Consider the following 22063-nt stretch of genomic DNA (forward strand, 5'->3'; position numbering starts at 1 on the left):
AAATCAACCGATCCGGTTTGCGCCTGCACGTGACGAGATCTCCTGTGGAATCAATGACGTTCCATTTTCGGACTCGGCTGCTTTAGCGGCTGCCCGTACACCTTGGTGTAGCTACGGTAGGGCGGAACTTGCAAGCTGCTCTGTGGTGAGAAGGCGCTCAGAAGACTTTGTTGGACAGCAAGATGCTGCCAAGCGGTCCAAGCTCTGTCGGCTGCTCAGCAACTGGCAGTGGCTAGATTTTTGGATCGTCGGCTAGCGCACGTACCAGTTCGTGGCTCGAGTTCCACCCTTCTTCTCCAAAGCTTCTGCGGAGCTCCAGCCCATCACAGCCAAGGCCTCAGCCACGCTTCCGCGCCGGCAAACAGGTGCCAACTGCCCCAATGTCGCGCGCAAACAGCAACCTCAGTCAAGGGAGCTGCTGGAGCTCCCCGCCCTCCCCCAGCGAGTCTGCCGTGTGCTGACGGCCCCCCTCTTCCCCCACCCCCTTTCCTCTCGCCTTTCCAAGCTGTTCCCCAAGGTAGGGGAAGGTACGTACCCGTTCGCTGGAGCTCCCAGCCTTTGCCCGTCCAACACCCCGAAAACCCCCTTCTTCTCAGCCTTCCTTCCCTTTCCTCTCTTCACCATCCGGCCACTCTCCGTCCACCTACCATCAAACCGGTCCTCTTACACCTCAAAACAGGCTTAATCTTTCCAATTGACACTGCTGCAGCCTGCATTCGGCATGTCCGGACGTAAGAGAAAGCAGGAAGAGGAGGAAGAGCTGGTGTCTCTTCCAAGTGACGAGGAGGAGGAGGAGGAGTAAGTCACTTTCCACTTGTCGCAAAACGGGTTTGATACCATCACCTCTGTCGGCCACATTACGCGACAAAGGACAGACATGTGAATATGAGCGAGTATCTCGGCGCAGCGAGGCGCAAGACCCTTCTCAAGTCGCTGCTGCCTGATGTTCACGGCCATTTTCCTTCTGAATTCCCTGCGCGCTGTCATCCTAAGATGGCAACTGTTGTGGAATTGGTGTTGAACTTCTTTGGCTGACCAGACGCGCATAGGTACGTAGAAGACGACGAAGATGAGGAAGATGTCGAGGACGAGGACGAGGATGATGAGGAATATGATGAGGCCGAAGCTGAAGGTGAAGAAGGCGAAGATGATGAGGAGGAGAATGGCGTCAAAGGTAAGCCTACCGCTGCATTCCATCCTCGCTCCACACAGTCCCGTCTCACAGAGCTGGCTGACGCTCGTCCGCAGAACAAGCTCCTCCCAAGAAGAAGAGAAAGACAGCTGCCGCCCCCGCCGCCGGCGAAGTGCCCCGGAAGAACGGTACTGCCGTGACAAACGGTAACGAAGAAGACGAAAGGGAGGGCGAGGAGGAAGAGTATGACGAAGAAGATGAAGAACAGGACGAGGAGGAGGAAGAGGAAGATGAAGAGGCCGGCGATGAAGACGCGGAAGAAGATGAGGCTGGTGATGATGAGCCCTCAAAGGGAGTCAGCAAGGTCACTGCCGCGGCCGGCGCCGGAAAAGGCGACTCGAAGGCCGTTGCTGCAGGCGGGGATGACGAAGAGGACTGATCTGGTGCTCCATTCTCGGCGCCGTTGGTTTTTTTCTTACGGCGAATCCTTGCAACCACTTTCAGCTTCCCCCCACCTGAAGTTCTGTTGAGACTATCGTTTTTTCTGTTCCGCCGCCTCTTCAACACGAAAGTCGTTGTACCTGCTCTCCGCGTTCGACCATGCGCCGGGGATGCTCTGTGTGCGAATGTGTCTGTCGGCCATCTCGGATTAAAACATCTGCAAAGAATCTTAGTTTGTAACTCTCTGACGGGCAGAAGAATAGATCCATCTCAGTTCGTTGTGTTGACATGATGGCGGTTGCCTACTCTCAGTACTCGTTCCCGTCGTGTTCTGTCACAGGACAATACCCTCACATTGGGCAACTGGGCAGCTGAGACGTCTTTAAGTGCAGCCAGAATCGCCGGTCTTATTTACCATGAAGAACAGAAAGCCTCTAAAAACTTCACAAGAGGGAAATGCCCATGTTTTAAAGGGCTGGCTGCTCCGCACGCAGATGGGATCCAGTGGTGCTCGACTGCCCACGTAGCTCCAGCTATTTTATTACCCGACTCGTCTTCGAGCTTTGGGCCAGCTGCCTTGGGTTGAGGTTTTAGACGTTGCATTTCTTTAATTCCAGCCCAACCCCACCCCTCGGCGAGTCGGCGTTCTAGGCTGCCTCCCTCCCTTGGTGCTATTCTGCCAACTAGTGAAATATCAGTTGTGACTTCGATCCCCAGTGCTCTTCATATTTTCCAGGAAACATCCCTGGTTACACTGCATCGATATTTCTTTCCTCCCAAGCCAAATCTCGATGCTGAACATAAAGCCGTTAGCTTCCATGCGATCTGAGATGGACTGAGAGCAGAGCCATGCAGATAGTTAGGTATGCAGCGTCTAAGTTTGACCTGGGCCTTGCTCGACAACCCTCTGAATGCACTGCACTGCAGGGGCATGCCGTGGAATACCGGTCCCTCATGTTGTCTCGTCCCAAGCCCAATAGGAGGCGGTCATCCCGGAAAACTTCAGGTTGAATGTGAGATATTGCTTAAGGCTCGCACATCACAACGGCTCAGGGTAGGAGCATCGGCAGCAACAGGTTTCGGGTCGGTGGTATTTTGTAAGGTATCGTTGAGGTGATATGTAACTACCTGAGTCCAATGGCGTGATATATCATTAGCGCGACAAACGACCTATGGCTTTGGTTCGATGGAGATTAAACGGACGGTCAGCTCCTGAACATGCTGCCCGCGCATTAGCTTTGCTAGGGGAGGAGGTGGCGTTCATCATAGCCACACGGAAGAGTCCCGGCAGGAATACGGCAGAGGTGGCTAAGGTTACCGGAGAAGCGGGCTCAGGGACGGTGGTCGTAAGGGCCGGCGCGCGCTTGGACAAGGGAAGAGGGAGAGTAAGGTGGGCGAAGTTGAGGTGCTCAACCGCGTGAAATCGTTCTTCGAGTCGTTGGAGAGGGACATGCGGAGCTGGTGGTTGACAGAAAAGAGTTGTAGAACTGCTCTGGCGGGCGACTGGGAGTTGAGAGGGAAGGGAGGAAATGCCGATAGGTGTCATGATAGGTCCGACCTCGTAGCTAAGCAGCTGTAGGTGTAGCAGAAGATGATAATTTAGTACATGGGGAACATCACCAACGCAGCATGAGATGTCAAGATGTGTTGCCTCTATAAGGGGCCGATTTCTTGCTGTCATGGGCTCCTGCTCGGTATTGACCTGACGTCGGGTTCTTTCCGGTCTATATTGGGGCACTCCAATGTCACCGAGCCTTCACAAGGACAATGAAAGTTTCAGAGACAACATGAATGTATACTACTAGTGGCTTTGAGTTGGCTCGACCTTCGACTAGTTCTGCTGCCCAAATCACCCAGATAACCTTTGTCATTTGCTTCCACCGTCGCCAGGAATATGGAATGGATCATGTGTAACAGGTAAACCGACCGCCTAACCCATAATCTCCATCAAAATACCGCGACCTGACACCATAAGCTTATGGAGTCCACCTCCCATTCTCTTTCACAGTGAATGTTATCCTCCACTCATCCATCGGAACAACGGAAAGCTCAGTCTCAAGGGTGGAAGGTATCGATAGCGAGCTGAAACGAATTGGTGATAGGAGTGACCAGGCTCCGCGCGAATCCCTGATAGTCGGCAGGCACCTTCGAGATGATCGCCGTGCTCATCTCATCTGCTGCGTTCTTCTGCAAGCCAAGATTGGCCAAGGTGACTGGTGACATGGAGAGCTTGTCGAACTTTGGTTTGGCGTTGATGATGATGCTCAAGGTGCTGTTGACCGACTTGACAAGAGTGCTCGCGGCATTCGCAACCTCGATGGCTTGCCCGAGATTCAGTGGCTCGCTTTTCTCAGCCGTCTTGGTTCCCTTGATGACAGACACAAGGAGGAAGGTGTTTTCAGTCAGGATGGGCACCATGCCCAACATGCTTCCGTCCCAGTTGGCAACTGAATTGCCCAGATTGGTGGTCACGTTGTGGACTTCTTTCAGCGCTCCAACGATTGCTGTGCCTTCGGCGACAGCTATTCTGAGGAAGGTGAGGGGAACGAGGATGGCGCTGAGCTTCATGTTGTGAGAGGTATGTAGAGAGAAGTTTCTCAGGGCAATGAATGCAGTGCTTCAGGTTCGACACTTGGGCAGACAGGAGTGGTGAGAAGTGAGGAATGGAAATGCGGAAGAGAGTCCCAGCACATCCTTATGTAGGCTATCAACCTGGCACCGCACCTTCCACAAGCGTTCATGCTCCGCCGAACCTTTCGTTTAGGGGGCAGTCACGAGGATGAACACACCCAGCCAGCGGTTACCATTGATCTCCGCTTCCTGCCCGTTCTTACAAGTCTTCAGAGGCAGGGGCCGAGTTCAGGCAGCCCAATCCCGTCCAATCCGCATGGCCTTCGAAAGATGAACGGCCATTGGTAGGTGCGATGGTTGAGGTAGACCACGGGGCACCTTCTTCATCGGTCAAGATGGACCTCAACCCTCTGCGTGCCTCGGTAATCCCCGCGGCCCTGCCGTATCAATGACACAAAGACGAAGGAACTGAAAGCAAGTTCCACGGGTGGAAGTTGTGTGCACTCTACCAACCGGGGACACCCACGCAGAAAATGGACATAACTAAACGCGGACGAGAACAGACAAGAGCCTGGTTTCCGCATTTAATAATTAGATTATGTTTAAAGAGATAGACAGCTGGGCCTTCGGTATGTCATCAACCCTGAAATTTTATGCATGCGCGCTTCGTCCTCATCCATCTTGAAAACCGCCATGGAAGGAAAGCCCACCGAAACTCCTTTTCTCGCGGCTGCTGCACCATGGCAAACGTATCATGCATCGACTCTTCCTCTTCCCGCGTCTGCCGGAGCCGTGGGCCGTGCATAGTATTCTCTCGGTGCCGCGGGAGCTGAGGGTTGTTGCTGAGGGGAGGCGACGCCCGTTGATGGGGGTGCGGGAGCCACGGGTGGTGCATAGTATTCTAGCGGCGCCACGGAATTTGGCCTTTGGTGCCGAGGGGGCACGCCGGCAGCCGTTAGGGGTATGGGCGCATAGTACCCTCCGTACAGGACTCCTTGTTGGGGAGGCACAGAGCCCGACATCCTTGCCATTTGTGGTGGCATCTGAGGCATCATCGTCGGCGGATACTGTGCGCCTTGCGCGCCAAGTTGTGGGCCCAACGGTTGCGCCATTCCGTAAAGGGGATATGGGCTTCCGGGGTAAGGAGCGCCGGCCGGCGCCCCGACGCCGAGGTAGATCGCGCTCAGCTTGGCCTGCTTTCTTGCTTTTTCGAGGTGGTTCGTCTCAACGCAGAATCCAACGAAGAGGACAAAGTGAGTAAGGAGCAGGAGGCAATCAAACGCAAGCAGGACCTGCTCGTAGACGGCGAGCTGCGACGGCGTTATCGATGCTCTATACACGTATTCACGACTGGACGAGTCGTAATAACGGTAGTCATCGAGGTCGATCCCGTATGTCATGTAGAGGGAAGTGGCCACGACAGCCATGATCGCCACGAGCCAGATGATCAGATGGAACGTGACGAGAGCCGCGGGATGCATTCCCTGGCGGCGCTTGGACAGCGCTATTTTCAGGAAGTCCATCCCAATGGTGAGGGCGGCAAGACCGGCCTGTCTTGGTCAGTACTGCGCTGCGTGATTGGTGTCCGGGTTGGGAGAAGGGGGTGGGCAGGGCAATTAGACTCACAGCTGTGCCAGATACGCCAAATTCAACGTTCACTCGGGAAGATTCTCCGGATGCAAATCGAGCAAAGTGCCAACCAAGGGTGATGCCGATGCCAAATATCACTGCGGCAGTTACAATGGATAGGCTTCCCAGAGCAAGTTTCGTTTTATGCCAGCGCGGACTGAATGGACGCTCAAACTGAACTGGGACCGGAGGATATGGAGAATAAGGAACAGGTGGAGCAAAAGGAATGGCAGGCGGGTGTTGCTGGATTTGGGACTTGCGAACCTCCCGGTGAGGAGGAGGAAGGGGTCTCGGGGGCAGCGCCGGGGCGGATCCGCGCTCAGTGTGCTGCCGCCCTTCATTCTCGCTTTGGCGGTGTCCTCTGCGATCCTCTGCCTGCTCGCTTGTACCCTTGTTATCTTGAGGCTTCTCCTCGCTACCTTCAGGTCGTTCCGTCTTCGGTTCCGTAACGGCGCTGTCGTCGCCGGCCATGGTCGGAGTTGCTTCGAACGAAACTACCCGTTTATAATAAGGAATTAATGTTCGATTCAGAGGTGTAAGGAGCGATTCAAAATCACGAAAACAGGTCGGAGGCCAGCCAAAGTCGAGCGATTGACAAGAAACTATATATGTAATGAGCGAGAAGGAACCTGGAAAAGAGCGGGTGGTGGACGGTGGCAGTCCCGGTGCTTTTAAGATTGCAAAAGGTCCCATTCCCCTGTTCGTGAGAAGCGGCCCCCACTCTGCGGATGAGTTATGAGTTTGCCGCTGCGTTAAGGTTGCAAGTCTTGGCGCGGCCTTGTGATGATGCCTGCCTAACCAGTCCCCACCCAACGCAAATGTCAGGATATGGTAGGGAGAGATCGAGAAAATAGAGCAGAGAGCAAGTGCAGAGCCGTTCCCTGTTCATGAACACTTTATAGAACTGGAAACTGGCAATGACTAGGTAGTCTCCTGAGCTTGACTCTTCAATGGGAGATTGGGCCGGTGTGGTATCCAGTAAGCTGGATGTAACCTTGTGTTGGCTTGAACGAACACAAGTTCTTCGCAGGTATTTCATGTCCAGCAATTGGCCACCGGCAATGATCATGAAGGCGCGTCGCTATGCTCACAGCGGTTGCCATCACGCTTGAAGAGGGTCACACTCGCTGCCAGGTTGGGTATCTCTAGAAAGTCGATACATCATAAGTTCGAATGACATTGACCTGCCATTCATTTTATTCCATGGGGTGAACTACTCGCGCTGGAGCACCACGACCAGCCCCATCAATCCAAGCATAACCGTTTTCAACCACGGATGCTCAGAAAGCATGATGGTCACGTACCCGACGAAAGGCAAGTAGCCCACGACGCTCCTGTCCCCTAATGTTAGCATTGTAGTCGTATCCAGATCATCCCACCGGGACTGGACGTCTGTCCTACCCAACAATGTCTTTCCTGTTTAGATAGTCCTGCCCGCGAGCGTACAATTCTGTATCGTCTGCTGCGTTGTTGTCGCCTTTGGTGAGAAGCTTCGCGTCCGGCCTGGAGCTCCAGTCAGTCTGATGAGCACTGGTGCTGCGGGACTTGACAGACCCTGTGCCAAATTTCCGGACAACCCGATGCACAATGGGAATATCTTTCCCTTTCACATTGTAGACGACAATTTCACCAACGTTTGTCTCTGAGAAGAGGTTTCGGTTCCAGAGAAGAAGTAGGTCGCCTCGTTGAAAAGCCGGCTCCATACTGCCCGAGAGAACGACAACGATCGGAGAAGGCGAATCAGTAATCACCGAAAGACCTTTCCACATCTACCTTGAAAAGTCAGCGGCTGGGTATGCAGAAGGAAGACGGGTAGGAGAGGGCGAGTCTCACCATGAAGGCTGTCGACAGGATCAAGCCGAAATTCATCAGCTGTGCGGCAGCCTGCCGCGGATTTTGTAGACTGGAAAGCATCCTGCAGATATGGCCCTTGTCCAATGCCGGCTTTCGACGCTGTTTGTGATGCGAGACAAAATCGCGGCTTCAGGAGGCTTGCTTGCGAGAACCGTTGCTCGGATGTTGTTGCCCATCAACAGCATTGATTGACCACGGTGTTGAATTGGCCGACAGTGATCGGGGGGCATAGGGCCGAAACTGGGGCTCAGCTTAGGTTGACCCACAACACTTGGCACGGATGTAAGGTACCGTTAATACACGTGTAGTGTGCATACAGTACTTTGTGCGAGTCACAGCAATGGATGAGATTGAGAAGTCGTCACAATACCTACACCATGATTGCCATCTATGCCTACTACGGGTAACTCTTGGGTAGGTAAGGTACCTGAAGTAGGCCACATATTCTTCAGACGGCTTTCAGGAAGCCTAGAAGTCTCCGGAGCTAGATTAGGTACCTACCTCTTCACAACATGTTCAATCCGGGCACCTATACGCATCTTGGCGAGACTCAGTCACACACCCTTTTCCATTGCAATGACTCAGCTTCAGACTCCGGCAGGGCATACGGCAAAACGCTATACATACCGTCAATACTCACTCGTTAGGAAGAAACGCTAGAATCGGCGCTACTGCAGCCATGCCTCCAACCGTTGAATCACAGCCAACCAACGTACGCCTTTATCCACTATTTATCGTGGTTGTCGAATTGAAACTGAGAGAGGATCTGAGAGCCGGAGAGAGCTTGGCAGAGCAGTCACGCAAAATCCAGATGTCGCTAGCTGGAACAGGTTAGCGTTTCTTCCTAAGGAGTGAGTATTGACGGTAACACCTTTACAGTCTAACCTGCACATAAGAATACGAGGCACAGGAATAACCTGGGTATAGGAATCAAAATCGGGGTTCCCGAGCGATTTTGTATGGCAAATAAGAATAACCTGGGAAACGGACTTATTCTTACGAATCTTGCTTAGTAACCTATATAAAATCAGGTTTATTCTTATATACAGGTGGGTGAAAGTATGGTTGACTCCCTGACTGGGCCCGGGGACCGAATATCTGACCCTGAAAATAGGCATTTTGGCCCCGATTTTGGCAACTTTTGGCCTGGGTTAGGGTTATGTATGTACCTGGGAGTAGGAATAACCTGGGTATAAGCATCAAAATTGGGGTTCCGGACTTGATTCTTATGTGCAGGTTAGACTGTATCACTGTGGAGTTCTTGACAGACTCCCCTAACCCTTCCCGTCATGCTGAACTGCGTGGTCAAAGCCGAGTTTGGCTGTGAAAGGGCCTTAGCCACACGTGCTGGCAGCACGAAGATGACACCTAGGAGTCTGGTGATTGGCCTTCTACGCTGTACAGTCACTTGAAACAATATTACATGTAAAACTCTCCGGCTCATCTGCCTATATCTCTTGATGTATTGTAACACTTGTACGTATGCAATGAATACAATACACAGAATATTTACAGTACATCTGTATTGTACTGTATGTGCTCCGTACAGTACACAAACAATGTTAGCGGTCGCTCCGTAATGAGCGGTTGCGTCAGCTCGGTCATATGAGCTGCCAACGAAGTCTTAATATATCTCGCTTTCAAAATATCACGCACTTCATTCACAAGTCAATAAGAACCAAGGTACATATACCCCCTACACCACGCTTATGGAAGTGTTGTTTTCGAGACATCAACTTTACGGCAAGTTAAACTAATGTGGGGTTCAACCGTCTCATCGTCGTGAAGGCGATCTGCCCCACCGCAGAATTAGCGGCCTCTATGGCGCATCTAGCCCCACATCTCCCGCATTCTTGGATCGAGTGGGGATCGGGACACATCAGGTCGGGATCAGTTCTTCTTCACCTCCAGGTGATGACAATCATGCGAGGAGGGCAAACGAGGCTGTGCCATCAAGATCGCCTTCTCCTGCGCTGTAAGTGGGCAACCTGTACTTACACGCCCCGCTGGAGCCAATCGCTGCTTAAAGAGGTTTTTCAAGCTACGTCTTGAAATTCAATTCGCCACAAGGGCAATTGACTTGCCCAATCTATGGCCTTTCGATTCTATGGCCAACCGACTGTGGCTAACGGAAGCGGCCTTGATCGGCAATTTCAGCGAAAAAGCCACCATTCACGTTTCGAATGACACATATGGCCATGGTACTCGGGGCGCAGGTCTGAGGTAGGTACTGTGGTAACGTCAACTTCCTGGCAACAGAGTGCGGCGTCTTGGACACGGCAGGGATGAGGTTGTCTCGTGAGATTGAACTTATCAAGCATCAGGTACCGGTAGTAACTCGACGTTTGCTATCGTGAACGGACATCTGCCTCCAAGTCCGCACTTCACGGGGTTACTTTGTATCGCATTCCAACAAAGTTGTGACTCGCAGCTGCCAAGCAACCCTTAACCTGGCAGTCGTCGCAACACAGCCAAGGTAGCTGACCACTCACAGCTGCCTCACCTCAGCCCTTCTGTTTCGAGCCGATCTCGATGTTTCCCAGGCACACAGTCACTCCGCAGGTTGCCCCCCACTCCCACCATCAAATGGTGGTATAAATATCATCATCACCCCCCCTCCAAAACCTCCCCCCTTCTTTTTCTCCCTCCCCCCTGCCACACAACCAACGGGTCGCAAATCTCATCGCTGGAGCTATCTCAGGAATCTTTCCTTCGGGATAGCGCCGCCCGGACCCCGTCAATCTTTTTTGTGCGTCTCTTTCCCTCTCTTTCCTCACCTCCTACATTCTTTTCGTCGCTCTCTTTCAATCCTAGAAAAGGTGGTAAGCAGTAATTCAGAGTCACTCTGTCTCTCGTTTGCCCTACCTTTTCCACCATCCCGCACCTCGAACGTCAACCCGAGCCATTCTCATCACGCTACCGATCAATACCGCCACCATGTTCATGCGCTCGTTTCGAAGCCGCGACGCCAGCGCCTCCCAGCGGGAGGTTGCCTCGACGACGATGGATTCGCAGCATCGTGTGGACAAGTCTGCGAGGCTGATGAGGAAGGGGTCAGTGCGGGATCCCCAGAAAGTGTCGAAATTGCAAAGGTCGCTCAACAGCGAGGATGCCTCGCGCATGCAGTCTGCGCAGGCGAGGATCACTAACAAGTCCCTCGCACCCTCGCCCATTATCACGATGGTGGTGGGCCAGGACTCGCGACTCTTTGCAGCGCACGAAGATGTGCTGCGCCAGGCACCTTTCTTCGACAAGGTCCTGAACGGCAACTTCGTCGATGCGCAGAATAAGAGGATCTCTCTCCCGGACGAGGAACCGGAAGTCTTCAGCGCGATCCTCGAGTATCTTTACAAGGGTGACTACTACCCCCGCTTGTTGCACAACAAGTCCCGCAACTCTTGGGAACTCGAGGACTCACTCCCCCGTCGAGCTACTCCCCACAACTCCCCGACGGTTCACGAATCACCCAAAATCGGAGGTGGTCGCGCAGCACATACACCACAGACCCCTTCGGCTGTCGAGGCGACCGTGTACCTCCCGAGCGTCGGCCAGCATGTGCTCCGCGACACTGTCATCTACTGCGCCGCGGAGCGCTACGGGCTGGAGGAGCTCAAGAGGCTGGCGCTGCGGAAGCAAGGATTGCAGTCCGGCATCGACGTCGGCACGATTCTCCGTAGCGCGCAATACTGCTACGCAAACACGCCCGACTCGGACAGCCGGCTGCGCGCTCATTACCTGGCGCTCATCATCCGGTGCCGCAAGACCTTCAAGCGCAGCGGCACCATGCAGGCCGAGATGGAGAAGTCCGGCAGCGGCGTGTACGGCGATGGAAGTGGGAAGCTATTCTTCGACCTGTTCGTCGCCATGTGCAACCACCTCGACGACGTCATTGAGGCGAGCAATGCGCGGACCCCAAAGACGATTTGAGAGGCTGGAGTCCTTGCACATTGATGCGTAACGAACTGGCCCCTAGCATTCTACAGGCATAACCCGAGGATGCTCAACAAGCAAGGAACTGGGATCGGACTGTGTCTTTTCTGCTCATTTCAGCATCCGGCGTTCAGGTCTTTTCTCATCCAAGCTCCCACATTTTTAATCAGATTGGAACACCATTTGGGAGATTTTTCATTTACCTGAAATATCTTCACTTCTCGAGGTTGGCCGACCAGTTTTGATACAAGATTGGGGAGCGAGAGGGGCTTAATGCCGATACATGATGGGAGCATGTGCAGTAAAGACGTGCGCAGCTCGCCACCCCTCCGCTGTTTCGATTTCTTTGCTTGATCCTCTACTCTCGGAATACTGGGCTGGGCTGGGCTTTCGACGGAACCCTGGCGTTTTTGCTTGTTCTGAACTTTCAGATTGGTTGGCATCATCGCTGGTCGAATGATTGCAGACAGGTACATGACATCAGGGGAAACGAAGGTCGCGGACCAGGAAGCCTCGGTCTTCTCGCCGAACTCGACGTCCAATAACCGACACTAGCAGCACGTCGTTCACACTTGCCGCACTTCAACATCCATCTTCCAAACAACCATGGATCGTGTTCTTTTCTTGCTCTGTCTGCTCAAGCTGGACTTTTTGGGAAACGAAAATAGGCGATGATCTCTCAGCTTTTGGTGCTTTTTCCGGCGTTTGGAAACATGCAAGGAGGCTTGGAGTCGGAACCGCAAATAACACACCACTCTCAGACTGGAACAAGACGGGCAGCGAAGAGGGAGCGAAAAGCCGAAGAACCATCTACTGCTGTCAGTCAAAACGACTGGCGCACCAGTTTCTCAGCCGTTCCCCCGTTTTGCTGCCATACATCGACACCACTCACGCGCTCAGCCGCGAATAATTTCTTTTGTCGACAAACACGTAGGATGATCATGGTTGGACAGAGAAAGGGGCGAGCACTGATACCCCCTGAGAAAGGCCTGCATGGTTGCTTGGCAATTTCTTCTCCTACCGCGCAGGGTAGGGCGGTCTTTCGTTTGTAACGATTGATGATGATGACGATTTCTTGATGAAAAAACTATATCGGGTCGGATATCGGGTTTGACTGCAAGACAGTACTTCCCGAACCGATCTCGCCTGGCTCTACGCCCGCTTGAGGGGCTCCAACATAGGTAATGAGAAATTCGGCCACCTCATCTGATTGGTTCCCATCGTTGGCCTTGTCTTCGTGCTGTGACCACGCCGAACAATGACAACCCTCACGACCATTTAACCTCCATACCCCCAAACTCCACCACCAGCCCTTCCCCTTCTGGAACACCCTTTCCTGGCCGTGCCGCCATAGCCTTCACCTCAACCTCCCCTACCAACAATGTCAGTCACCCACTTTTTCGACCACACGATGTGGGAGCTGGTTCAGATCAGATGGTCACTCACATTCTTCCGGCCGATCCCCAAACACCCAGCAGATCTCCCGCAGCGGCACCTTCTCCCCGCTGTCCAGCACCTGGTACACCCACAGACTCGTCCCGTGCTGATCCTCCTCCCGCGCAATCTCCACCGTCGTCCACCGGTCTGTAGTAGTAGTAGTAGCGTCGGCGCTGCTCGTAGGGGCTTGCAGCTCGGCCACGCTCCAGTCGGCCCAGGCATCGCATGCCACGGTGGAGAGGCGCGGGCTGCCGTTGTAGAACTCGATGCCCGTCTTAATCCATTTTTGAGGAGGGGGAGAGGAGGAGGTGGGTATGGTGGTGAATTCGCGGCGGATGAAGCTCAGCAGGAGACCGCCCTGGTCGTATTGGTCGCGCCAGTTGAATCGTAGCGAGACACGGGCGGAGAGGAAGGAGAGGAGAGGCCCTGCGGACGGCGCTACGCCTGGTGGACGTACGGCCGGAGCTGGTGAGGTAGGGGGTGGTTAGTAGGGTGTGTAGTGTATTGGTTTCTTTGTCTCAGAAGGGGTGGGGAGGGTTGTAGGTGGCCTGGGGCAGCGTGCAGGGGGACAGGAGTGGAAAGTTACCGTTGAAGACGTCTGTTGTGGGAGGCTTGCGCCAGATATCAGTACCTGGCGCCGCGGTGATGGTAAAGAGATTGGTGAGATTTGCGGGACGCATGGTGATCTGGTGGTGGTTGAAGTGAATGCGTTCAATGTGTGTATTTAAGGTACTTTAGGGTGAGAGTCAAATTGAAGACATCGCGGGAGCTCTGTGCCCTCTATATATAAGCTGCCGTTTTACATAGACTTCTGAATACGAGGGCGTATCCCCTAGGCGGATACCCGTACCTAATGCCAATGTGTGTCCACAACTGCAGCATTCGGACTCCTGCCAGAGTTGGTAGCTCCGTCGAGTACCGCACCTACCCCGCGATCTGCCGTTGAAGAGCGTGTTGCAACGGCGGGCCTGCGGCGGGGCATCTGACACAGGTGTGCGGCCCGAGAAGCCGACTAAATCTCGTGCGCCGTCATATAGCGGGTAATAGCAATGGCTTTCTAAGAAGAACAGGCAATCGCAGACATATGAGTTGATGCGTTTGTTCCGCGCGTTGTGGGGACATTTTGGTACCTTGGTGACAGACTGGGGCAGAAGGCAAAAACTTGTTCGAGTTGGAGTTCGAACGCGCACCCTCAGCCGTGCCAAGCCCTGCTGACTCATCGTCTTGGCCGTTGCTTTCACATTTTTGAATGTGCCCACGCACCCCGCTTGACTATCTCGACTTTTCACCCAAATCACACCCCACAGTCTCGGGCTCCCGAACAGGTCCTCCGAGGCCAGTATCGCACTCCTTGGCCGATTCTCACCAATCGCATAACACCCTTTTCATTGAGAGGGCTTTGCTCTGCTATTCGGGATCGCAACGGCAACTGCCTAGGGCGAGCTTCAACTAGAGTTGGTCCCATTTCGACGGCATTCAGTTTGGTTGGTGACGACTCATTGGTTGGGGACGACTCGGTTTTTGAGCCGTTGCTCGACTGGAATTGCTCATCACAGCATGCTTACTTTCATCGCCTTTTGAATACAATCCGCTTAAAGAGACGGAAGGAGCACCCACCGGCGTCAGTTCCCGCAGCAATACACCAGCATCAATCATGTCGTCAGTGGCCTCAATTTCATCGAGACTGGGCGGCGGCCCTGGCTCGGCGAAGACCAAGTCGAAGCGGCCCAATCCCGTCCGCCGAATTATGGACCGGGAGCAGCGTATTCGTGAGAGCTCTGTCGCGTCGTCTCCGTCATCCAGCACACCCGGCTTAGCATCCGCACGCCTCGGAAGAATCTGCAAGAACCCGCAGTGCGACAAGTCCGACATTCGTGATGGAGCCTGCCAGAATTGCGGTCTCGTCGCCGACGACGGCCATGACATTGTCGCCGAGGTCACTTTTGGCGAAACTTCGAACGGCGCGGCCGTGGTGCATGGAAGTTACCTTGCTGCCGACCAGGGTGCAATTCGTCCCACCGGCCGAGGATTCGCCTTTCGACGTGTCGCAGGTGCCGGTGCGAGCGAGGCCAGGGAACGTAGTCTCAGGGAAGCCAAGCAACTCCTAACCCAGTTCTCATACCAGCTTGGCATACCTCAGTATATGGTTGAACAAGCTTTCCAACTCTATAAAGTTGCCGCAAATAGCAACTTTGTCCAGGGCCGCCGCAAGAACACCGTGGCAGCCATCTGCATGTACGCCGCCTGCCGGAAGGAGGAGAGCAACAAGGTCATGCTGATTGATCTGGCCGACATCATCAAGACGGACGTCTTCCTGCTGGGCCGCAGCTATAAGGAATTGCTTTCGCAGCTTCCAGATTTGAAAGACGGCACCAAGCCCATCATCATCGAGGACCTTATTTTTCGGTTTGCCAGCAAGCTCGAATTCCTGCATGACACAAACAAGGTAGCGCTGTCAGCGATCCGAATTGCCCAGCGCATGCGGCACGATAACATCACACACGGTCGCCGGCCCGCTGGCATCTGTGGTGCGGCCCTCATCATGGCAGCGCGGGCGCATAATTACCGCCGCACAGTAAGGGAAGTCGTCTACATCGCCAAGGTTACCATGGCCACCCTGCAAGAGCGCATGGAGGAATTTGCCAACGTGCCGTCAGCCCAGATGACAATCCGCGAGTTCCACGAGACAGATAAGCTCCCTGAGACTTCGCATGATCCCCCGTTTGTCTATAAGCAAACGAAGGAGTGGCAGGAGAAGCACAAGAAACGGCCTAGGAAGAGGAAGCTGGCACCCAAGACGGCCGACCAAGGAATGCCTGACGCCGGGGAAGGGCAACCAAACGCTGCCAAACGACAAAAGACGAACCATGAACCGCCAACCCCCCTCACAGCCTCCGAGACAGCAATTGCATCAGAGGGCTCGGAGGTGACAGCGCCTCCAACATCTGTGAACCCCACATCGCACACAGAGGCTTCATCCGCTGCCATTGACAAGGATGGATTTGTTATCCCTCCTCTTCCCCAGCAAGATCCGGGCGTGGACCCTAGCATCCACGATCGCTCCATCTTGCAAACCGCAACGGCTTCGATAAACGATCAGCTAGAGGCGCTGGCAGATGAGTTTGGCGAGGCGGAAGAGGAATCTGGCGATGAGTCTGAGGAGGAATTTGATCCCAGTAGCGAGATGGCCATGGCTGCAGCACAAGGAATCCAGGTCCCTGGGATGAAAATGAAGATTAAGCCGAGAGAGGGCCTTCAGGATGCAACCGACGGTAACCCAGCGCGTAACAGGAAGGAGAAGCCGACATTACCCATCGACGAAGAATGGGAGCTTGACGAAACAAATCTGGAGAACGAGATGCAAGGCCATCTCAACGATCCTGCCATGATCGGCGCCTCTGCAGCCGTTACGAAGGACATCGAGGATCGGCGCGAGCGAGAGGCTACTGCTCGGGAGGATCGGTCGGTTAGCCTTCGCCCAGACGCCGATGAAAGTGCCAACGCCCCCAGCGAAGCTGCTGAACCCGAACCGCAACCTGACCCGTCAGATCCCCGCTTCACTCCCAAATCCAGAGTGTCGGATGACCCAATCATTCACGAGGATGAGTTCAAAGACGACCCGGAAGTCATGTTCTGCAAGCTGTCGGAGAAGGACGTACAAATCAAGGAGATGATTTGGGCTAACCATAACAAAGATTACATGCGCAAGGTCCAGCAGAAGATTTTTGAGGCCAAGATGGCCGAGAAGAATCCTCCCAAGCCGAAGCGGAGTCGAGCCAAGAGACCTCGCATCGGAGAGGGCCAGGCAACGCCGGCTGGTTCTGCCGTCGAGGCTACGCAAAACATGCTACGGACCCGGGCGATCAGCACGAAATTAGATTATTCCCGGATGGGTAATCTCTTTGATATTTCCAAGAAGGGGCCTGGCAGCACATTTGGAAGCACCAATTCAGTGGCGAGTCGCAGCGCGCCTCCTAGCGTTGTTGCCAGCGATGCCGGGAGTGGAAGTGAGGATGAGTCGCCCGAAAACGCTAGCCGGACGGGTTCTCTGGCAACCGGCGCTGCCGTCGCCGCCGGTTCTTCCGCGCAGCCCGGGACGGTGGCGAAGACTGCTGATGCTCGTAGCGGCGACGGGGACGATGGAGAGGAAGGAGACGACTATGACCATGAAGATTACGATGCTCAGGATGGCTACCCTGACGAGACATACGGGGAAGGCGACTTCAATCCCTTTGGGGACGACGGGGATGACTACGGTGAAGAGTAGGAGAGGGCCACATCTTCGCCATGCACTGCGGTATGGCCAGGCTGAGACTCATTTGACAAGGAGAAGAGAACGGCTGCATCACTTTTTTGATATCCATTCTCGTATTGGGCACGCCAGGTTTAGACAGGTATCTGGACAGGCCACTATCTGGCCGCGGGTTCAGTGTCAATTGAATAATCATAAGCAGGTCACCTTTCGAAGAACCGGTAGTAATCTGGCACCGTAAGGCGCTTTCATCATTTTATTTCTTGAATTGTTCTGGAGGTGGGGAACACCGAGCACGCTGCATCGTAGGCTTGCAGCCATCCAATGCCATGATGAAGTGGTGTTGGCCGAACTTGGTTCTCGCGCGTGGGCGTTTCGTGACGTGGTGGCTCAAGATGCCGACGCCTCAATGCCAAAGGCCATGCTAACTCTCATCGGGCAAACTGTGCATTGCCATCTTTCCCCCTTGCATGATGGCAATGCTATGGAGATGCAGCGTGACGCACAATACACTAGAATAACTCACCCTTCGGCAGGGAGAGGGGAAGTCCGCTGGCAACCAACCCGATGCCCGGGATCTGGTATCCTCATTCCCACCCAAGTCGATGCTTATAAAGTTGACCTACGGTAACTCACGGTAAACCAACCATCCGCCGGTCCTGCGTTAGGCTCCGGTTCGAATGTCCCCGGTCAGGCACGGGCGGGCACAGACTGGACCAGACGACTCTAGGCAAAATACTTAGGAGTATTGTTTACTGGGCTCACAGGCCAAGATAAGGAATTGCTGGGAGGAGGTTGTCACTAGGTTTCTGCAGGATGTGCCAGTCTGAACTCTGATAACCTTCCAGGTAAAGCCGATGTTCGACAGATTTCTACCCGGGTTCCGTGTCCGACGGTTCTTCGGCGTCGCTTCCCCCTGAATCCGAGCCAGGCGTGCTTACCCTACATATCATACAAGTCTTATCAAGCGCCCATCCGCACCTGCTGCGCCGCTTATCTCACCGACCTCTTCGACATTGTGAACTACCGCCAGCTCCAGAATCCCGCAACCTGCTTCAAATCAGTTGCTATCTATCAGTCATAACCGTTGCCGTTACCCAAACGACAGCAGCAATGACAACAACAATGGATAACACACCTACCGCCCCTGCACCGCACCCTCCATTATACATCGAACCGACCTCCTCGGCAGGCTTCGACTGGGTGAACCACAGCAACCAATGCCCACGCCATTCCTCTCCAGTACCCCCAACATCTCCGTCTCCCTCCTCACCCTCACACTCTCCTTCACCCACCACAACCACAACCACAACCACAAACCCGTGCACCTGCACCTCCAACTTGAAAACCCTGAACTTGATCCTCCCACCTTATTCCCTGCCCGTGTCATGGCTCTGCGGCACCTGTGGCGCGACCCGCTCGGTCCTGGTAATCCTTATTAACCAGCGGGTGGTGGAAGAGTGGTGCTGCGGGTCGCCGGCGCTGCGCGCCGTGTACGACCAGTTCGGGCGCATCTTTTTGTACTGGCGCGACCGGGACCCGGCCGTGTCGGACCTCCGTGATCCGGGGCAGGTGCGTGAGGCGGCGGAGAGGGTGTGGCGGGCTGGTGGAGGGGAGTTGTTGGGTTTGGGTTTGGGCGAGGGTTTTGGGGGAGGGTTGGAGCAGTTTCAGTTGGAGTTGGGCGGCGGTTATCATGATCATGATGATGGGCATGGCGGTGGAACCGTGATGGAAGGGGGGGTGAACTTGAGCGGTAACCTGCTGGGGCAGGTGGCGCCGGTTAGGACGATTTTTGGTGGTGTTCAAGTTGCTGGACGGGGGAAGGGTGGCGTCGTTGAGGCGGTGTGGAAGTGGAGTGGACGTCGGCAGACGAGGTTGTCGTAAGTGTTTTCCGGGTTCCGGTTGAGGTTTTTGAGTACCCCGATGGTGCTTGATGCGGGCCGGGTGAGGTTGCTAACGTCGTGTTGCACTGCAGACAGTCTAGTGTGATCAGTGAAGACTCGCTTGATGAGGAGTTGGCGACAACGGAACAGTGAGACGAGACGTGGGCCTGGAAAGTTGAAAGCGCCTGGGCGTTCTACAGGAGCAGGGCCTCAAAGGGCGTTTAGTCGGTGGCGGTTGGGACTTACATTTGATACCCGGACTCTCATTACCACACAGATTCGTCGGATGCATCAGACGTAACTAGAACTGGACCCTAGGAATCAAGCAGGTGGACTGTGATATGGAAGCATCAAGTAGTCAACTTGAAGCACCTGGAAGGTTCTCATCTCTTTGGCAAGATCATGACTTATACACCATACCGCAAGGAGATGAGGAAACTCTCATCGGAATGCGCCAAATTCAAATGAAATTGAAAAACTACCGAGGGATATAGCCCTCTAAGAACAATGATCTATACCCTGTCCCTAAGTTACCCCAACGCCCGCAATGCAGCAGAAACTGAAAGCATAAGAAACCTAGCAGTCACCCACGCGCTTCACTCACGCTTATTAGTTGTCCGGCCCGTTATCAGGCAGGCCCTGCACCTTCTCCGGGTCCTGAATGAGACCCGCATAACCAGCCCATCTGATACCCTTAAGCCAGATATCGGCCACCTTCTTATAACCGGCATCATTCGGGTGAGTGTCATCAGCCATGTCCTTCTCGGTAGGGCCATTCTTGCCGTGCATGTCGACGAGCACAATACGCTTCTTCTCTTGGCCCAATTTGCGGGCAACGGCGCGGAACTGATTGTTGATGTCCTGGACCCTCTTGTCGACATCGTCCTTCTTGTTCATCAGCAGGGTGCTCAGGACCACCGTGGCGCGGGGGCTCCATTTGTAGACATCACGGATCAGCGCTTCCATCCTGGCGCCGGCCTCGTTCACCTTGAAGTTCTGCACCGCATCGTTGGTGCCCGCGTTGATGAGCACCACGTTGGGCTTGTCGCGGGGCACCGACTCTTTGGCCTTGTCGTGGACCTGCTCGATGCGCATCCCGGGCCAGCCCTCGACGTCGTTGTCGGCCATTTTGCCTCCCTTGCGCGAGCCCACCATGTTGACCGGGTTGCCAAACTCCTTTCGGAGCTGTGTTCGGAGCTGCTCGCGGTACCCGTTGCCGGTTGACGAGGCCTGGCCGTACGTGATGGACGCGCCGAGAGGCATGATGCGCAGAGGCTTGCCCCCGGCCAGGGACTTGGCGCTTTTGACGAATTCCGCCGGGGCTGCGGTCACGAAATTGCTGGCGAGGGAAGCGGCGAGCGCTGGTGAGGGGTTAGCTATAATTTGTTTCCCCTGGGCAAAAGAGGGGGGGCGAAGGGGGGGGGGGGGGGGGGGGGGGGGGGGGGGGGGGGGGGGGGGGGGGGGGGGGGGGGGGGGGGGGGGGGGGGGGGGGGGGGGGGGGGGGGGGGGGGGGGGGGGGGGGGGGGGCGGGTGGTTGTAAGAAACGAACCCAGGACAATGCTTTTCACAAATAGTTGCACCATCTTGAATGTGGTATGGTTGAGAAGACTTGGAGAAGTGGTTTAGTTGGGGTTGAGGTGGTCGTCGATAAAATTATATCACCAGATTGCTATCCAGGTCGTCGAAGGAGACGTATCAAACGACGGCGGGGATGAATGCAGGCCAATTTGCGAGCAATATCGTGACTTTCCGGTCAGCAAGGGTTCCCGTCTCTACTTTGAGAAACTGCCGCTTCGCTCGTCGTGAGGTTAGGCCGTGTGATAGCGGCTAATTGGGCAGGTGATGACCGGCTGGATGAGAGAGGAAGGTGAGACTGTGGTATCAGAGTTGAGGTGACTGGGGAGAAGAAAGATCATTTGACTTGCTTGAAGACAGCAGAGCCATTTTATATACTAGACAACTATATGACGCCGCGATGTGAGATAAATCTACGATGCCGTCGAGAGGTGTTGGCCTGGCGGGTTGCAAAGAGGGCCGCAGGAGCCCAGACCGGCCAGTTGAGGTCCAAGTAAGTCCGACTAGGCCCATTGGCTGTCTGATCCTTCAAGTACCACCATAAGAAACGCTGAGCAGTTAGCAGAGGATACAAGCCTTCGCATTCAGTGTTGCATCCCGTCCGAGTCAGAGGGCTAAGCTCATGCGAATGCAGAGAAACACAAATGAAGTGTTTGAGTCGAGACCCAGTGGGTGAGGACAAACCAACGGACTCCATGAGCTGCTGCTGGAATGAGCTGCGTTGAGCGATCTGTAGCTGCTGCTTGACATCAACCCGGGTCTCGCATGCACTAAAGAGTCCTTCAACGTCGCAATGCTTCGATCGTACCTGGAGATCACCAGCGATCCTGCAGCATCTAAGCATCTTGTGGCTTGATTTGGGCACTGTGGTTGGTTGTTCAGCTTTGACTGCCGAACAGCCTCTTCCGTCCGGCGTCATCCGCCCTGGCGGATGATCTGCCATATCGGCAGTGGATCTGCAACCCCACATTCACTGTAATTACACTAGTGTATATGATACACTGTAAATTCAGGCCCCCGGCATGCTCCAGCCTCCAGGCCAGTCAGGCCAACACTTCAGCATAATGGAGAGTGGGATGCCTGACCAATGTATCCTGGACATCAGCTGAGGCATTGGAATAAAGGAAAGAACAATAAGTTGCCTGGGTCGCCAAGCTCATGCCAAGCCTACCAAAAGTCCCTGAATAGATCACTGTGACCGGAAAACACCAGGTCAAAGTGGGTCCCAGGGGGGTAGTAGGGTGCCCTCTGCGCGCGCAACAGTCAGTAAGCCAGTAAGCCAGCCCAACAGCCAGTTCAATCTTGAAGCCGTAGAATAGGCTCAAAAACGCGATTTCTAAGGTTTTCTTCGAATGCGTT

At 54.5% G+C, this 22063-nt stretch overlaps 12 protein-coding genes across 12 annotated transcripts; 5 read left to right on the plus strand and 7 right to left on the minus strand.

The window, feature by feature from the left end:
- Window positions 1-656: 656 nt before the first annotated feature.
- Window positions 657-1374, minus strand: N656DRAFT_783382 (uncharacterized protein). Its single transcript, XM_064815946.1, has one exon. It carries the CDS (start codon window positions 1195-1197, stop codon window positions 682-684), a length of 516 nt encoding a protein of 171 aa, XP_064666654.1. The 5' UTR covers window positions 1198-1374; the 3' UTR covers window positions 657-681.
- Window positions 1375-3628: 2254 nt separating this feature from the next.
- Window positions 3629-4141, minus strand: N656DRAFT_801209 (putative antigenic cell wall galactomannoprotein; the record flags this gene model as incomplete). The annotated part of the gene is made up of 1 exon (XM_064818090.1): window positions 3629-4141. The coding sequence occupies one exon, from the start codon at window positions 4139-4141 to the stop codon at window positions 3629-3631; it is 513 nt and encodes a 170-aa protein (XP_064666655.1).
- A 755-nt stretch (window positions 4142-4896) lies between these two features.
- N656DRAFT_801210 (uncharacterized protein) lies at window positions 4897-6244 on the minus strand (the record flags this gene model as incomplete). The annotated part of the gene is made up of 2 exons (XM_064818091.1): window positions 4897-5694; window positions 5771-6244. The coding sequence occupies 2 exons, from the start codon at window positions 6242-6244 to the stop codon at window positions 4897-4899; spliced, it is 1272 nt and encodes a 423-aa protein (XP_064666656.1).
- Window positions 6245-6956: 712 nt separating this feature from the next.
- On the minus strand, window positions 6957-7852 carry N656DRAFT_783384 (uncharacterized protein). The gene is made up of 4 exons (XM_064815947.1): window positions 7607-7852; window positions 7328-7546; window positions 7175-7276; window positions 6957-7107 (listed from the first exon to the last, which is right to left on the minus strand). The coding sequence occupies exons 2-4, from the start codon at window positions 7540-7542 to the stop codon at window positions 6987-6989; spliced, it is 438 nt and encodes a 145-aa protein (XP_064666657.1). The 5' UTR covers window positions 7543-7546; window positions 7607-7852; the 3' UTR covers window positions 6957-6986.
- Window positions 7853-8305: 453 nt separating this feature from the next.
- On the plus strand, window positions 8306-8589 carry N656DRAFT_783385 (uncharacterized protein; the record flags this gene model as incomplete). The annotated part of the gene is made up of 2 exons (XM_064815948.1): window positions 8306-8478; window positions 8555-8589. A coding segment is annotated over one exon (157 nt), but the record flags the coding sequence as incomplete, so codon positions are not given.
- Window positions 8590-10564: 1975 nt separating this feature from the next.
- N656DRAFT_760108 (uncharacterized protein) lies at window positions 10565-11554 on the plus strand (the record flags this gene model as incomplete). Its single annotated transcript, XM_064813207.1, has 1 exon — window positions 10565-11554. One exon carries the CDS (start codon window positions 10565-10567, stop codon window positions 11552-11554), a length of 990 nt encoding a protein of 329 aa, XP_064666659.1.
- Window positions 11555-12054: 500 nt separating this feature from the next.
- N656DRAFT_356102 (uncharacterized protein) lies at window positions 12055-12802 on the plus strand. The gene has a single exon (XM_064809354.1). The coding sequence runs from the start codon at window positions 12229-12231 to the stop codon at window positions 12607-12609; it is 381 nt and encodes a 126-aa protein (XP_064666660.1). The 5' UTR covers window positions 12055-12228; the 3' UTR covers window positions 12610-12802.
- A 23-nt stretch (window positions 12803-12825) lies between these two features.
- N656DRAFT_690724 (uncharacterized protein) lies at window positions 12826-13656 on the minus strand (the record flags this gene model as incomplete). The annotated part of the gene is made up of 3 exons (XM_064810646.1): window positions 12826-12929; window positions 13004-13459; window positions 13581-13656. Coding segments are annotated over 3 exons (636 nt in total), but the record flags the coding sequence as incomplete, so codon positions are not given.
- A 1010-nt stretch (window positions 13657-14666) lies between these two features.
- N656DRAFT_676454 (uncharacterized protein) lies at window positions 14667-17243 on the plus strand (the record flags this gene model as incomplete). The annotated part of the gene is made up of 2 exons (XM_064810490.1): window positions 14667-15941; window positions 16020-17243. Coding segments are annotated over 2 exons (2499 nt in total), but the record flags the coding sequence as incomplete, so codon positions are not given.
- Window positions 17244-18359: 1116 nt separating this feature from the next.
- Window positions 18360-19282, plus strand: N656DRAFT_801215 (uncharacterized protein; the record flags this gene model as incomplete). The annotated part of the gene is made up of 2 exons (XM_064818092.1): window positions 18360-19126; window positions 19222-19282. The coding sequence occupies 2 exons, from the start codon at window positions 18360-18362 to the stop codon at window positions 19280-19282; spliced, it is 828 nt and encodes a 275-aa protein (XP_064666663.1).
- Window positions 19283-19528: 246 nt separating this feature from the next.
- On the minus strand, window positions 19529-20818 carry N656DRAFT_356311 (carbohydrate esterase family 3 protein). The gene is made up of 2 exons (XM_064809356.1): window positions 20686-20818; window positions 19529-20490 (listed from the first exon to the last, which is right to left on the minus strand). The coding sequence occupies exon 2, from the start codon at window positions 20390-20392 to the stop codon at window positions 19739-19741; it is 654 nt and encodes a 217-aa protein (XP_064666664.1). The 5' UTR covers window positions 20393-20490; window positions 20686-20818; the 3' UTR covers window positions 19529-19738.
- N656DRAFT_356310 (uncharacterized protein) lies at window positions 20819-21588 on the minus strand. The gene has a single exon (XM_064809355.1). It carries the CDS (start codon window positions 21546-21548, stop codon window positions 21090-21092), a length of 459 nt encoding a protein of 152 aa, XP_064666665.1. The 5' UTR covers window positions 21549-21588; the 3' UTR covers window positions 20819-21089.
- Window positions 21589-22063: the final 475 nt, after the last annotated feature.

Source organism: Canariomyces notabilis (genome assembly GCF_033297395.1).
Source record: "Canariomyces notabilis strain CBS 508.74 unplaced genomic scaffold N656scaffold_27, whole genome shotgun sequence".
NCBI classification, from domain to species: domain Eukaryota; kingdom Fungi; phylum Ascomycota; class Sordariomycetes; order Sordariales; family Chaetomiaceae; genus Canariomyces; species Canariomyces notabilis.

What these genes read in the sequence shown, in the direction of transcription:
- N656DRAFT_783382 (XM_064815946.1), bottom strand. Translation starts at nt 1,197, where the DNA reads ATGGAATGCAGCGGTAGGCTTACCTTTGACGCCATTCTCCTCCTCATC.
- N656DRAFT_783384 (XM_064815947.1), bottom strand. Translation starts at nt 7,542, where the DNA reads ATGTGGAAAGGTCTTTCGGTGATTACTGATTCGCCTTCTCCGATCGTT. An exon ending in GTCCGGAAATTTGGCACAGG is followed by an intron (nt 7,277 to 7,327) that starts GTCTGTCAAGTC and finishes CTGGAGCTCCAG; the next exon opens with GCCGGACGCGAAGCTTCTCA. An exon ending in AACAGGAAAGACATTGTTGG is followed by an intron (nt 7,108 to 7,174) that starts GTAGGACAGACG and finishes ATTAGGGGACAG; the next exon opens with GAGCGTCGTGGGCTACTTGC.
- N656DRAFT_356102 (XM_064809354.1), top strand. Translation starts at nt 12,229, where the DNA reads ATGATCTCTCAGCTTTTGGTGCTTTTTCCGGCGTTTGGAAACATGCAA.
- N656DRAFT_356311 (XM_064809356.1), bottom strand. Translation starts at nt 20,392, where the DNA reads ATGCCTCTCGGCGCGTCCATCACGTACGGCCAGGCCTCGTCAACCGGC.
- N656DRAFT_356310 (XM_064809355.1), bottom strand. Translation starts at nt 21,548, where the DNA reads ATGCTTAGATGCTGCAGGATCGCTGGTGATCTCCAGGTACGATCGAAG.